At 38.0% G+C, this 15,576-nt stretch overlaps 1 protein-coding gene and 2 long non-coding RNA genes across 3 annotated transcripts in view; 2 read left to right on the top strand and 1 right to left on the bottom strand.

Annotated features, from left to right (window-relative positions):
• LOC122646857 overlaps positions 1-6,364 on the top strand; it is a 19,931-nt gene extending 13,567 nt beyond the window's left edge. Inside the window, exon 3 of the long non-coding RNA XR_006330709.1 lies at positions 6,229-6,364. This is a non-coding gene — a long non-coding RNA (uncharacterized LOC122646857). The remainder of the gene's footprint in view (positions 1-6,228) is intronic.
• Positions 1-14,597, bottom strand: part of LOC122646855 (proteasome subunit beta type-6-like) — a 27,965-nt gene extending 13,368 nt beyond the window's left edge. The window contains exons 1-5 of the mRNA XM_043840468.1: positions 14,438-14,597; positions 13,942-14,018; positions 6,895-6,950; positions 2,589-2,661; positions 323-434 (exon numbers count right to left, since the gene is read on the bottom strand). Of these exons, the coding sequence (XP_043696403.1) occupies positions 323-434; positions 2,589-2,661; positions 6,895-6,950; positions 13,942-14,018; positions 14,438-14,594 (475 nt within the window). The 5' untranslated portion in view covers positions 14,595-14,597. The remainder of the gene's footprint in view (positions 1-322; positions 435-2,588; positions 2,662-6,894; positions 6,951-13,941; positions 14,019-14,437) is intronic.
• LOC122646856 lies at positions 14,445-15,576 on the top strand. Its single transcript, XR_006330708.1, has 2 exons — positions 14,445-14,566; positions 15,478-15,576. It is a non-coding gene; the product is annotated as an uncharacterized LOC122646856 (long non-coding RNA).

The following is a 15,576-nucleotide window of genomic DNA, read 5'->3' as shown; positions in this document are numbered from 1 at the left end:
TTCTTGGACCATAATTTCACGGTAAGCACTAACTTAGTACAGGATATGGACCCATTTTACAGAAATGTTAAGAGACTAAGCAGAGGCTTGTGAAAAACTGGGTCTTATACTCCATAGGGGTACATGTGGTAAGTATTCATCTACATTCTCCCCTCCATTAATTTCATTTTTTTCCCGTGTTTGGCTACCTTTCATTATAACAATTATGTTTTTCCAACCCCCTTTCACTTGTTCATTCAAATAAAGTGAATTTACTAGTATCTCATTTAAGAACTACTTTTTCAACAAAATCTTCTCTTCAAACCAGGTACAAATGGCATACCTCCAATTGAGAAAGGTTGCTCCAAAATTGTCCCACCAAGAGGCACGGAATAAATTTTACCTCCTTCATACCGGTCCCATCCACCAACAATCAGGCCAGTTTGTAGCATATTCTGCCAATATCATCAGACAAAGAAAAAGTAAATTGGAGACGTAGATTGGGACTGCAGAGCTTAGTGTAAAGTGATGGACACAAAACACATAAAAATAAATGCAATTTCTCATTATAGCATTCCAATAACCCCTCCAACAAAAACGGGGTGGAACCAACCTATGTCCACAGCTGATATAGAAATTAAAATATGGGATGTTTTAGCGTTTGGACGGGCTCCCGCAAGTGACCTGTCACAAATACGAAGGAACATCCAACCTTCTCCTTTAATAAGAGGATGATGAGCACAGAGTGTAACAAGAAAGCAAGAGTTTTAAGAAGAATATGCATAAAATCCAACCTGACAGATTAAAAGAGCGAGTCCAGATTCTTCTCAACTCTTCAGTAGGGTACCTCATTGGATATAATAGAATGGCTAGCCATAAGTTTTTGAGAGGACAATATTGAAGCTAATAAAGCTTGTAGGGGGGATAAGAGGTTTCAGGAATAGATATGTAGCAGAACTACAAACTTAAAGGGAGTTGTATGGGAAGAATTATCAAACACTTGGTCTACCATTTCTGGCATTACAATCCAGCAAGCAAGAGAAACACTAGGGCCCCGTTTGTTCGCCGGATAAAAAGGGGTGGGAAACTTGAGAGGGTGGGTACCACATGTTGTGGGTTGGGTTGACAAGGAAAGGAAAGGAAATAATTGAATAACCATTTTGTAGTGTGGTGGGATTTAGTAGGAGAGAGGAAATGAACATGGGGTGGGATTCCATGGAAAAGAAAGGAAATAGGAAGAGGAGAGAGATAAACTAACAAGTAACTTTTCCATGAATAATGCCAAAGTCCTACCAAAAGTGAATGGGGTGGGAAAAAGAGGGGTGCCACCTTACCATACAAGAATAAATGCATTTAGTGAGCTTGTATGGAAGTTTCCCACCCCATGTATCCAAACACACACATCCTTGGTATTTGTGGGAAAATAGTACAATTTTTCCACCCCTTTTAGCCTATCCCACTTTTATCAAGCAAACAAACGGGCTCCAGAAGGATAGATTTATGAAAACTATAGCCAAGAGAGCTACTTTAGATATAGACAGGCTGCAGTTGAAGTTTGGGAGTAATTGGTTAGGATGTTCCATAGAAAGAGATATCGAAAGTTCACGAATAATAGTAACTTACAAGATTCAGTAGACGTAGTTTTAGAGGGTTAAACTAGCATTTGAGATGAGATGGAATAATAGGCTTCAGTTTGAGAGTTTTGAAAGAACAAAAACAACACTTCCAAGGAACCATAGATGCAAGAGAAGATTAGAGAAGAAGAAAGAAGGAACACGTAACTGAATTTCTACAGATTAAATTAACTTCCGGTACTTCAAGCCACAAGACACTTCGACTAATCGGTCTATATGAAAGCAAAAACAGCACAAGCAACCAAGAAATCCTTTTATCTATCAAAAAAAAGCCTTTTTATTTACCAAAAGAAATGACAGCAGAGTTATGACGCTAGCAGAGAAGCAGACAACAAAGAAATTATTTCATTTACGAAAACTCATGTGACAGAACAAAGTAATTCAAATTTACGAAATGGATGCATTTGGGGAAACTTGAAAATTTAATTGTATCATTTAAAAACTTCACTAATTATTAACCTACAGGTATTTTGAAGGTTGAAGGCATTTTTACTCTTAATTCCCTGAACTCTCTCCCAAGGTAGAAAAACAAAATATATATATATATTAAATATTAAAGGGGGTAAATATATATCTTAGACTTTTAGAACGTTGAAAGGTATTCCATCCAAAAAACATTCACTAAGAGGAGAAAATTCTGCCAGAAGACTATTGGAAACCTATTTCAAGGTCAGAGGTTCATTGTTCAAGGATTAAACCTTTAGGTTACAGTAGCCAAAACTGTACGTGAGAGAATCTATGAGAAGAGTTCTAAAATATTTGCTGAGACTGGAGAAGATAGATAATAGTTTTTATTCCTTAAGCTTTGTCCTCTATGTTAAGGAATCCTTTTGTATCATTGCATCTCTGTTTCTGGACATCCATAAGTTGATTAAATTCGCCGAACAGAAAGGATTACAATTATCTTCCAGTATATAGTTGAGGTCCACACGTCAATTACATAAGATACAAACTCAAAGGGCAGTTTAGCCAAACCTTGTTGTTGTATGACAAAAGCCTGACTAGATTTGCAGCGACTTTGACAGTCGCAGGCTGCCCAAGTTGTATTCTGAACCAAAGGACAGCACGTCAGAGTCAGTAAATATACAGGTTTAAAACGGAACTACATAAACTTGGTGTCTAACTAACATGCCAAACTAAACATATTGAAATGAAGAACGAACAGTTCACTAACTCAAGCAATCTCATATAGTTGGATTCGTGAGAGATGTCCTCCAGACTGGCAAAATGAAAAATTTGTTCCCAACTGGCACCTATTATTAACCCATGTATATGACTCTTCTCTTCTCCCAGCATTTTTATTCCGTCCAATTTGTTCATTAAAACTGGACTTATCAACCAATTCTGACACATTTTGAATTCTGATTGGGAAAACTGACTAATGGGTAGAAGATGAGGTGGACAAAATGTCCTCAAAGTTTGAGTAACAAACAAACTTCCATGTGGCGGGTTTACCCACCAGGCGAGAAATAGCTTCCCTGTCCACTTCATAAGGAAAAACAATCCCTATCATACAATGTAACACATTATCAGAACATGCAATTGCACAACGTATCTATTCACTGAATTTGTCATTAGTTTAAGCTTTGACAGCATCTCTCAAAAAATTAAAAAAAAGGAAGGGACAAAGGAGATATAAAAGGCTGAAGGTGACAACTAAACCTAGAACAGGAGTTGCCAGGTATCGTGAGAATACCACCAAACAGTCCAAAATTATAAGTACCACATTTAACAAACTATTTTGTAGGAAAGGAAGGCCAGTCCAACAGCTTCTTCATCGTTCTTCAACTAATCACTACAAGGTCCTACTTCAGAGAGAAAACCAAACACCCCTAACCCAAAAAAAAATGCTACTACCTATGACAACATCTATCAACAGTGACCTCTCCAGCAGAATGAGTTGATTCTGATATCCCTAACACTCAGAATCTGGACCATTCAAAGATTGACAAGACCACAGACATTCTGCGTAACCACTAATTGAGCAGGGAGAAAAGGGATCTTTTTTCCAAAAAGGGTGAATATTTTCTTTCGGGTTAGGGAAGAAGGGGGAGGGAGGTGGCATTCTCTAACCCTCGGCTAAGGGGAGGGGGTTTCTAAACCACCTTAAATGCCAATGCACAGACACGTTTTACAAACATGAACTGTGAGTCATAGTTCAAAATTTAGACCAAAATTTCAACGGCATATTTTGGTTTCGACCCTTGTCGAAACAAAATGTCATGCAAAATAGAGGGGCCTTCAATGTTTCCGTTTTCCCCCGAAATGGACCATATATCAGCTCCATTTTGGCCATTTCGGTGGTATATTTTGGTCATTTCAATCACTTTTTGGTGGTATATTTCTGTTTCAACCAGAGTCGAAATCCCAATTGAAACCAAAATCTTGAACCTTGCTATGAATCTATGATACAGCTGAATAGTTATTTGCATACACATGTATATGTTTCTCTCGGTTAGTCATACAATTGACTCATCTTGAACCTTGCTATTTGTTAAGATATGTGTCACAATTGGGGTTTGTCCCAACGTGATATAGTTGGTTTATATCTTTAGTTTCCCTTTTATCTTCCTAGTTAGTCTGGTACTGAAGTTAGAGTTAAGAGTTAAGAGTTAGAGTTTAGAGTTAAGAGTTAAGAGTTAAGAGTTAAGAGTTAAGAGTTAAGAGTTAAGAGTTAAGAGTTGGACTAAGATACTCGGATTTCTATTCCTATTGCTGTTATATTTCAGTTTGATTAATGTAAATAAAGGCGCTGGCGGTAGATCCGTAGATCATTCTGAATCTATCGCACAGTTCTCCCATTCTTTGTTTTCTCATCTCTAATCTTCTTCAAATTCTGGTTGGTAGTTTGAGGTTTCGTCACATGGTATCAGAGCGATGAAGAAGAAGAAGAAAAAAAAAAATTCTGCTACTGAGAACTACGAAGAGGGAAGGTCTCTGCTAGTCTGAGGGAAAAACAAAAAAGAAGGTTGCGAAGGTTTTCGTATCTGTTTGCTGGTGTCCTTCGATTGTTGAAGGCTGCTGCTGAAACTCCTATCGAGTTCTCTTCCCATCAATTTCTGGTACCAAGTTGAAGATTTCTGGTTTTCAGTTCTGCTATCGTGTTGATTTGCTGATGGCATCTGCTGAATCTCTTATCCACTGCTACTGCTGTCATTGCAAGGCTGGAAAAGTTATATGCTGATCGAACTTGTCATTGTCGCTGCTGCAGTGTGGTTCGATCGCTTCGATTGATGGAGTTGAAGGTGTCTTTCTTGGTATCATGGTTTAAAGTATCAGTACATATCGTATCGTATCGGCTGATACGTATTGGTATCGGTCAGTACCGATACGTCTTTTTTAAAAAAACAAAATGAAATGTCTCGGATTGTATTGAAATGTATCAACCGCTATGGGCCGGTACGATACGATACGACCGATACATATCGATATGTCCAGTAAAAGGTTCTGTAGGTCATTTAATACGTATCGATATGTAAAAAACCTTTTTTTTTGGCGAATTAAAAAAGCCATTTTCACTCATAAACTCGATACAACTGCTATCCTAACAAAAACATGAAGGAAAACTCTCAAACAAGAGACTAAAATCTTGTGTTTAATCTTGGTTTTTCAAACTTTTGGACTAAAAAATGAATCAAGGAGTGCTACAACATCATCCTTTGCATCATCCAATACTCTTCATGGCTATAGACGATTACAACATGTAAGAAATCTCATCTTTTATAATAATTTCCAGGTACCGCACTTGTCTGGTTATACATTATTCACAATTCTTAGTGTATATGCATAATATATGACATATATTGCTTGTTTATATTGTTTTTTATGTCCAAAAGTGTATTTCCATGTGTATTTTGATCATTTTCATGTGTTTCTGTACTGATCGATACGTATCTCCGATATGATACGATACGATATGTCTCTTAAAATCACCCGACCGATACGATACCCGATACCCATACTCAAAACCTTGGTCCTTATTTTATTTCCCCTTCCAAGTTTATCCCTAGTTACTAATTGATAATTCCCCTTGTATCCTTTCCTTTAATCTATCAAGTGACACTCCTCTGATTGGTTAATTACAGTCATGCAATTCCCTTCCCAACTTTGAGATATTTACAATTCTGCCATTCCAACCCAGCCCCTTTGCTACTTTGCTATATTTATTGTTTTGCCACTAAGCTCTTGATTTAAGACTTATCTTGCTTGGTGGGCCCATAAATATGGTCAATAATTGGATTTTGAACCCAAGATTGCTTTATTTATTTAAAATTTGCCATTGGGCCTATATATTGCCATCGGTATAGTATATTTGCAAATTTATTGCTTTGGTGGGCCTAGTTTGCATCAGTTTGGGATTTGAACTTCTTTGAAGGTTGATAATTGCTTGGAGATTATTTGCTACAATGAGAGGGAGGTTGGATATTATTATTGAGATTTTATTTACCTGGTAATAACTTTAGAAAATTCTTGGACTGAAAAATAGAAACTAAAACTAATCCATATAAGACTCAACCCTTGGGCTTATAAATTTGTCCCATTTCAATAAAAACCTAAGAACAACTAACCCATGAACCATATAACTCAATTGGGCTTTGAATTTGGACTAATCAAGTTGGTATCTAACTGTATAAAGGCAGGCGCGGATCTATGAATAGGAGATGTTGTGCGGGTATCTACAGGACCAAAATTGTCAACAGGTTCTCCAAGAACATTGAAAATTCGTCCAAGAGTCGCTCCACCAACTGGAACACTTAGAGGAGCTCCCATGTCAATCACTTACATTCCCCTCATCAAGCCATCTGTAGCACTCATAGCTACAGCTCTAACTCGATTATTTCCTAATAATTGCTGTACCTGAATTAATCGAGGAGTTTTAATGCCTCTGCCTGAATCATTATCTGAAAAAAAAAAAAACCAAGGAACCCAAATGACCTATGTTGGAGATTTCCATAACTAATGGACCTCTTTCTGGATTTTGGGGGCTTGGCATGTCTGACGCTGTCCATTTGCCCAAATCATTCAGGAAAAAATATATCATAATAATAAATATATTTACATGTGTGCTGAAAGATGCCAAACTGTAAGTCATGTAATAATATACAGGTATATGTGCATAAGATTTATGAAATCCTAAAACCCATACATAAAAGATACTTATATGCATACACACAACCATGAATTTGATCAACTGGGTCCAATCAAATCCTTCTCCTGTTCGCAGTCCCAATTCATTGAAGAAATAATTAATTGCCACAGGAAAAAACTTAAATTTGCTCACATGTGTTGATGAAGAAAGTAACGAACATAATCAGAGACAATTTGAGAATCTGCAGCCTGCAAATGATTTATGAGCAGAAAAGCAAACAATTGAGCATTGTTTCTTAATCCACCAAATACGATAAGAAAATAAATGACTTCACATTGGAATATGTGCCATTGGAAACAAGAAGACAATTAACAGAAAAACATTAACAATAAGAAATTCCAGATCAAAATAAAAGATAGAAGAATCCTATGGATAGAGAGTTAGATAAAGCTGTACTATAAATGGCAAGGCTCAAAGAGTAGACTACCTTTCATTTGCTACTTCTTTTTTTTTTGGTAGAATTTTCATTTGCTACTTCAAAACTAAAACATATGAATGCTTTGCTGATACAAAGCAATATTAATAGATTTCACATATAGATAAAGCAGAAAATTACACAAAAATGCAACACTGTAAGAACCATTTCACAATTGTCCAATTAAAGCTGAGAACAGAATTGTGTAAAATATTGAATCACCTAACCCCATTCAGCAACGGGGCACAAAATGTCCCACCCTGGAGAATACCATGACGGAAAATCCATCTTTGTCAACCAAATATGAGAAAACAACTTGTTATATAAAGCATCCCATGCTTCGTAAGCGACTGATAGTTTGTTGTAAAGTCTCTGGAAATTGACATAGCAGCAAAATATTGACAGGCAAAATGAGGGGGAAAGTTTTCCTGTGGACGGTAGGTTTCTGAAAGGGAATATAAACAGCAGCACACATTCACGTTGAGAAGGAACTTAAACATTTTCCTCGCAACACTTGTCTTCTGCTGGCCACAGCTGATTGACCTACAACCAATGCTATTTAGCTTAGCTACTAATAAGGATTCCTTCGTGACCAGTTGTACGAAAGAAGCTGAATCTCAGTGCTGTCTCCTATTCGCAGATGGCATCTTAACAAATGGGACTATACTAATATGCACAGTTATCCATTTTTTAAGGGGTTTGAATTGAGAAATGTTTTGATGATGACAGAATATGGAGATCTCAAAGAGTAATCATTCCCAAGCTCTAGTTCTCTTTGATTGGGATGATGTTCAATCTGTTCCAAACCAAGTCATTGTAGATCACTTGTGAGGTATGGACAGAAACGATTTTCTTGGATCATTGCAAAAGATTTTCTTTTGGATTTCCTACGGGGTACAAAACTTTGGGTGATTCTTGCTGATGCCATCAATTGGTGGAGCGCCAGTAGGAAAGAAGTTGCAGGAGAGAGGGAAAATCGCATAAGAAGAAGAAGGGGGGAGAAGTGATGCAAAACTAGATGTCAATCAGCCAGGATCCGTCTGGTGGAGAATAACGAACCCGATTATGGACAGATCCAAAAATATTTTGTAGCTGTTGAAGAGAGTTCAGATTGTAAGATGTCGATGGTGATGATGATAGTTGAAAATGAAGATAAATAGTTGGATAGGTGCAGCCCAGAGTCCCACTGGTTGCCAACGGTCGGAATCCCATCCTGATCCCGCTGTAGGAGTCTCACCTAAGTTCACTTGATGTTCTCACAAGAGAGTTTTTTTTTTTTTTTTTTTGGATGTTTTGAGAACCCTCCCCATGATTTGTATTTATAGACAAGATGACTGAAGCCATCTTAATTACAATCCTACTCATCAATTCTAAAAAAGAGGGGGTAGTTACCAATGACATTAAATACAAAGAGACTTGAAAATTTAAAAGACTTAGATTAGGAATACGAAAAGTTACTCTACAAACAAAAGGACTAATTAAACTTCCTAGCAAAATAAAAAGGCTAATTAACTACCTAGGGAATACGAAAAGACTCAAGAAATGAAAAGACAAAGACTAAATAAAGTTGGGCCAACATTGACCCTTACAAAAATATCCCATGCAAGGTCTGGGCTTGGTCTGGTTCTCCTGGGCTGCAGGCTTAGTCAAGGGGCCAAGGAGGCTTGGGCCTGGGCCTAGGCCTGGGTCTAAGCTGGTACCTTGTGGAGTACTTTATTGGGTTTGGGATGGGCTTGCCTGTGGCTGTTGATGGCCCTCCATCAACTCTCACCTTTTTAGAAGAAACTCGTCCACAAGTTTTATTAAGCTCAGAAAGGACTAGCATGTGGTTCTCATTCAACCGGGGCTTGCATCTTTCACACATTCAATCTTTTGACGGTGTGTCAACAAAAGTCAGGTGCATACAGTAAATGTGCTTTGTTCCCTGGTTGCACTTGCTACATAGAAAAATCAACTCGTCCCATGCCACACTTCCACAAGTGTCACAAACTTTCAATGGGATTAGGTTGTCACTTTCAGGTTCAGCCTCTTTAAGTTGTAGTGTATCATTGACAGGCAATGTCTCAAGCATACTATCAACACAAATTTGACTAGTAGGATCAGCCATTTCAAAAGGAAGTCTTCAATGATAATTGGGGCAAGTTCGGGGCTGACTTCTTTGATCTCAGGTTCACTAACATGGCTGAATTTTGCAGCAATGTCATCATTCTCGATTTCACCCGGATTTTCTTTAATAAGGACTTCTTCAGTCCATAGTACAAAAACTCGTTAAAACTCGATCGAGATTTCGAGAATCTCAAGTATCTCGGTCTAACTAAAACGAAACACCACTTCGAAATGAAAACATACAATAACTCCGTCGAGATTTCGGTACTTTGTGACATCTCGCCGAAATATCGACAAGATGTTACAAACCCAAGTTATAAAATGTCAAAATCTCGTGAGTCTCGGTCGACCAAGAGCACACAAGGCTTGCTTTTTTCATTTTCTTGCACCCATTTCTTCCTCCTTCACTTCTCTTTGGTGATTTTTGAACCGGCCTTTGAATCTTTGCCGCATCCACGCCGGAAGCACTTGAAGAACACTAGTAGTCGTAGAGATGATGATGATGGAGGTAATGATGTGGTGGTGGTGGTGGTGGTTGTGTTGGTGAGGCATATGAGGGAATTCGAGAGCAGTATGCGGTAGAAGAGCAGCAGGAGCCGATTCGATTCACCAGAGAAACACAGTTGTTGATGATGCTATTTACATGGCAACTGTGGATGACTACACTCGTTTCTTCTCCCAGACTATGATGTGGCATTCATATGTCCTACAGTGGGAGAACAATGCACGTCGGCTCCATCGGACTATAAGTGGGGTCGATCCTAGACAACGGAGTAATTATTATTAGTAGACATTTGAGTCACTTTATCACTACTTGACTTGTATTTGGAATTTGGGATATTGATGTTATTGACTTATTGACTATTGTACTTAATATTATGACTTATAAGTCATTGAATTTATGTTTCCAAGTAAATTTACTTGTTTAAATTGTTTATTAGTTATTATGTCCTCTAGTACTTAAAGTCTTAAACAATGTGTATGTATAATGTATGTGTAATTAACTAAGTTATACAATAGGATTCGATCGTATACTGCCAATCAATGGTGCAAATCCAAAACACCACTTTGGGTGACTATTTTTGCAATTTGAAGATTTATATGTGTTTATATAGCCTAATATAGGGTTTCCATGAAGTTTCAGGCCTTAACTTGGCCTAAAACCCATCGAAATGACCTACCGAAACCTTACAGAAAAATACAATATTTCGACCGAAATATCCGAAACGAAACAAGATTTTAAACATTGCTTCAGTCGAGTCTTCAGTCTGTACATGAGGACTAGGGGTGTCTTGTTGCGGCCATCGAAAAAGAACTCAGTCGAAACCAACCAAAACCACTGAGATATCTCAACGAGTAAAGGTAGGAGTTTAAAAAAGTACCATAACTCGGTTGGTTTCGATCAGTTTCTACTGGTTTCGGTCGAAACTGGTCGAAAACAGTTGAACCAACCCAAACCGGCACTTAAAAATGGCAAGTTTGAATCGAAACTTGCCATTTCTCTCAAATTTTGATTGAAACATAAGAGATCTCGATGGTTTCGACACAAGGAGTGGGTTGGCTAAAAAGTGTGGATTTCTTCGCATATTTGCTTCATTTGGTACATCTACAATCTACATCAACTCTCTTATGTGAACCTCTCTTAATCCATCACAACATCATGATAGTGGCTTCAAGAGCGCCGGATCAACATCACATGTTGGATATGGAACATATAGTGGTGGACATGTTGGTAGACCATCCTTCGAGAGCACCGATTCATTTGGATATGGGAGTGGTCATGATACATCTGCTGCTACATATGGATATGGGGATGGGTCAGGTGTTGGGTCATCCTTTGTCGACAATCTCTTCGGGTATCCATCTCAACCATGTGTGTCGGCTCCAACTTCTTACAATCACAGTGAGCCCTTCCCTAAGTTGAGATATCTTATACAAGTTGATGATGAGGCTTATAGATGGGCAGTTATGGACTATCAGAACAATTGGGCCCAATTAAAAATAGTTCGAGAACTCGCGAGATCTTGCCGAGTTTCTCAGTTTTTCCAAATCCCGAGACGAAACTGCCTACGAGTCTCAAAATGTCAATATCTCGACGAGATCTCGATCTCGATCGAGATCTCGGTTTGACATAGGAAAATGTCCATCTAGGTCCTTTATATGAGTGCCAGATATCGAGATCTTGCTGGAAATTCTTGGTATACAGACACCTATCTATACCAGGAACCAAGACAGACACACACAGACACTTATTTATGCCTAATATCATTTTGTATTTCATTTATTTATGATATTATTTATAAATAAGCAAATACCCCCTATTTGAATCCAATAAAAATAGTTAAAAAATAAAATTCCAAAAGGAAAAAAAAATCAACCCCCCAGTTCAAAAACAAAAACTGGATTTTCGGCGGTAGGTGTAATTTTCAACTTTCTAATGCTGGGGTTTTTCTCAAATCTAAAAATTCCATAAACCTTATTATGGTAAAACATTGCTCAAAACCAAAAGTGCGGTAAAATATTCATTTGTTTTGATGTCCAAAAATATATTTTCATTCAGAGTGATTTTGACAGCATTCACGCACACCGAATTAAGTTTGACCGGTACATAACTCTTTTAATATAAATCAGATTTAAGCAATCTTGGACTTGTTGGAAAACTTTGGAATTTTATTTTTTAACTATTTTTATTGGATTCAAATAGGGGGGTATTTGCTTATTTATGAATAATATCTTAAGTAAATGAAATACAAATACAAAAGCATTTACTTAACTGATATTAGGCATAAATAAGTGTGTTTGTCCTGTGTCTGTCCTGGTTTCTAGCATAAGTAAGTGTTTGTCCTGCTTTCCCACTAACTAAAACTCCTATTTGGACTTTGTTTTTGCAAAATCTGATAGTGCCATTGTGTTTAAATGGCCTAAAATAGGTTGAATACCAAGTTTCAGACCCAAACTAGGTCTAAAACCCACCAAGATGAGGCTTTGAGTCGAGAAAAAAAAAAATGCACCAACTCGGAGAGATCTCGACTCGACTCGACTCGATTTTTCAAGGGTCCTAGTTGGCACCGAGACCCAAGTTTTTGAACCTTGGGCCCAAAGCATGTCATGGAATACATATGTGGTACATTTAGAGGAACGGCTCCGAAATATTTAGTGGTATGCAACTCGTAGTTTGGGCACACCAAGAAACTCCCCATGGAATTGAGTAAGTGTTGACTGTTGACTACCTTAATGTTTTATTTGGATAACATGCATTAATCAATGTTCTTTGTACTTTAACTTTATGTGAACTAAGTATTTATAATACCTGATTTAGTGTATCTTTCAACGTACACTAGTAAACTTGGGTCAACAACCACAAGTACCATTTTGAGTGTTTTTTTTTTTGTGAAAATAGTTCATGCATTGTATTTAGAATGTCAAAAATAGGTTGAATACAAAAAATCAGACCTAAAAAACCATTTCTGGGCCTCGAAACCACAGTCTCGAATTGGCTAGGAAAAAGTACCAAGTTTTGACCAGTTTCAACCATATCTCAGTTTTGGGCTGGTCAAAACCATGTCGAAACCCGAGATTTATAACCTTTGTTATATAAAACATCTCAATTTGTAAACCTAGTATTGTGTGAGTACATTCATCATGCCAGGCTGCCAAGGATGATGCCATCTGTACTACCAACTCACCATGTGCCTGCCAAATCATGCTGATCAGCCATCTCTCTGTCATACTGCCACATGTCCATAAGCTGCCACGGCACTGTCTGCCTTGCCACACCACTACTGCTATGTTGACTCAACCTGACTGCAATGTGATGCACTGTGTTGACAACAACGACAACACTGTGTTGACAACTACGATAACACCACATATTAACCACCTACACTATGTGCACAACACGTGCATCTCTTGATAGGCCTGACCACTCTTGGTTGAAGGTAGGAATGCATGCGAATGGTAGCCAATAAAATTGGACAGCTCCAGCCGGTGGAGTGCACAAGTGTCAGTGTTACAGTACCTTCAAAGACTGAGGTGTGTTTAGTGAGTCAAGGTCAGTTTGGGATTGCAGCCTGTGGGAAGAGATTTTTAGTACACTGATTCACCTCCCCTCTCAGTATCGGCCAGGGAATATCAGATTGGATACCAACTAGTATCGATATCCCAAGCTATTGCTCTATTTCAATATTTTCTGGTGAAATTTATACATTATAAAGGTACTATACTAAGAGAAAAATATAGTTGTCTACAACCCAAAGCCATCAAACCCAAATTCCTTGTGGTAGCAATGCAGAAAATACGACACATCCTAAAAATTGCTATAAAGAACCATCCATCATGGTCAATAAAATATATATGTGGAAGTGTTTTGAGGGCATCCTATAGATGCCCCCTAAGAACCCCAAATCATTCTTGAGTGAATATTTACAGAAGGCATGTATCTTATAAACCCACCACGAATTAGACAATTTTCTAGCAAAATTAAGCTCAATGGAAGAAGCAACTATGATAGACCAATAATAAAAGTGAATTATAAGAGAACTACATTCAAGAACAAACTATGATCACAAATCAATAATCACTAGGATGTCATAAACTCATAAAACAAGCATTCAGAAACAAAATTTTTTAAAAAAAACAATGAACTCTGAGAACATTACTGAGCCGGAGCGACATAGGTAAACATTATCTGTCAGCTGTGTGATTTTGTCTGATGCACGATTAGCAACGTACATTCCTAAAAACACAAAAGAAAAAAAAAAGAAAACTTAAAATGGAAACAAAAAATGAAAGATAACACTAAAAAACATGGGAAAAAGAACGCTACTAGGTTGTATGGCTCCTGTGCCCAGACACATGAGTGCACGAGATTACAACCCACTCCTTCCTGAAATAAAGAAACCCATCTGTGTTTATGCTTGTGCGCGTGTTTTCATTGGCCCTCACGCTGGTGTAGGGGCTACATGACCAAGCAGCGATTTCTTGCCCAAAAAGTATTTACAAAAGCAGCAACTATGAATTGAAACTCAATTTAACTAAACCGAGCCTTCTCCTAACTAATTTTTTTTGTTGGCTTTCATGCATGCAAGAAAACCATATAAGAAATAATGCAAAATTGAAATATCAGAAAGAAAAAAGCGAGTATAGGATAAATACCAGTGCTTGTTCTAGAATCGGCACCGAGGACAACACCTCCATTGTAGGTTACTCCAATGATGGTCGTTCCCATCGAATGAGGAGCATCTAGATGAAGATCCATTGAAGTAAATCTGGCATAAAAAAACCGTAGATAGCAAAGAAAATCCAAAGCCATGGCAGTTAGAAACTGAAACTAGCGACAAAAGAGCCCTCAAAAGAAAAAAGTTGTCGCAGAGAGTGAGAGAGAGTACTTTCTGCAGTGCTCAGCCTCTAACTCACTCTTTAAGTCCTAAATGGTTAAAGGTATTCTCTTCCTCTCCTAGGGAAAAAGAATGCTGACTGGTCGCGTGCAGCCCGCGCCCAGACACAACCTCCCTTGAAATGATTGCCTGCCCTAAGGGCGTAAATCAGTTCGTTTCCGGTATTCGGTTCGGTTCCAGGGTTTGGCAGTGAGATCCACAACCGGACCGAGTCCTGGATCAGTTCTGAAATTAATACTCTAACCGAAGCAATCTGGTTACTATTTGGTTCCTGTATTCTGTTCATATTCCGTCACAGTACTCGGTTCCTATTTGGTTCCTCGCTGGTTTTGTTACCAAAGTTGGTCGATTCAAATACGAAGCAGAAAAATAATTAAAATTACCCAAAGCTTGCAGTAAATCAGTTTTCAGAACCATCAATCAATAACACATTAAAAAACCAGCAAGACCTTAAATACTTTACAAACAATTTCGACAGTTCTATGTTCGTAGCAGGACAGAGATAAAAGTTTGAAAATAAAAGCAGCAGATCAGAACATTTCTAGGGCAAACAACGACATTTAATGGTAACTTCTATAACAATAAGAAAAGAGTAACCAGCAAAGCCATTGAAGTGTGTACGTGTGTGTGAAAGAGAGTGTGGGGAGCCCAAAAAGACATGAAAACCGTGGGAGCTGGAGACCAGAAAAAGGGGAGAAGAAATGGAAAACCAATTTGAAAACTACTACATAAATGGGAAACAGGGCAGATCGAGAAGAAAAGAAAGAAGTGTTAGGTTAAGTCGTTAAGATTTACCAGGAGAAGTGGAGAACCAGGGTAGATTCTGGTCTCTGAAGTTGATTCCTCCTCGATTGGGGCCGCGGCAACACTGTCGGACACGAAGAAGATGAAGAGACC

This window comes from Telopea speciosissima, chromosome 11, assembly GCF_018873765.1.
Source record: "Telopea speciosissima isolate NSW1024214 ecotype Mountain lineage chromosome 11, Tspe_v1, whole genome shotgun sequence".
In the NCBI taxonomy this organism is placed as follows: Eukaryota; Viridiplantae; Streptophyta; class Magnoliopsida; order Proteales; family Proteaceae; genus Telopea; species Telopea speciosissima.
The sequence above is the reverse complement of the archived record's forward strand: the minus strand, read 5'-3'. Positions and strand labels throughout refer to the sequence as shown.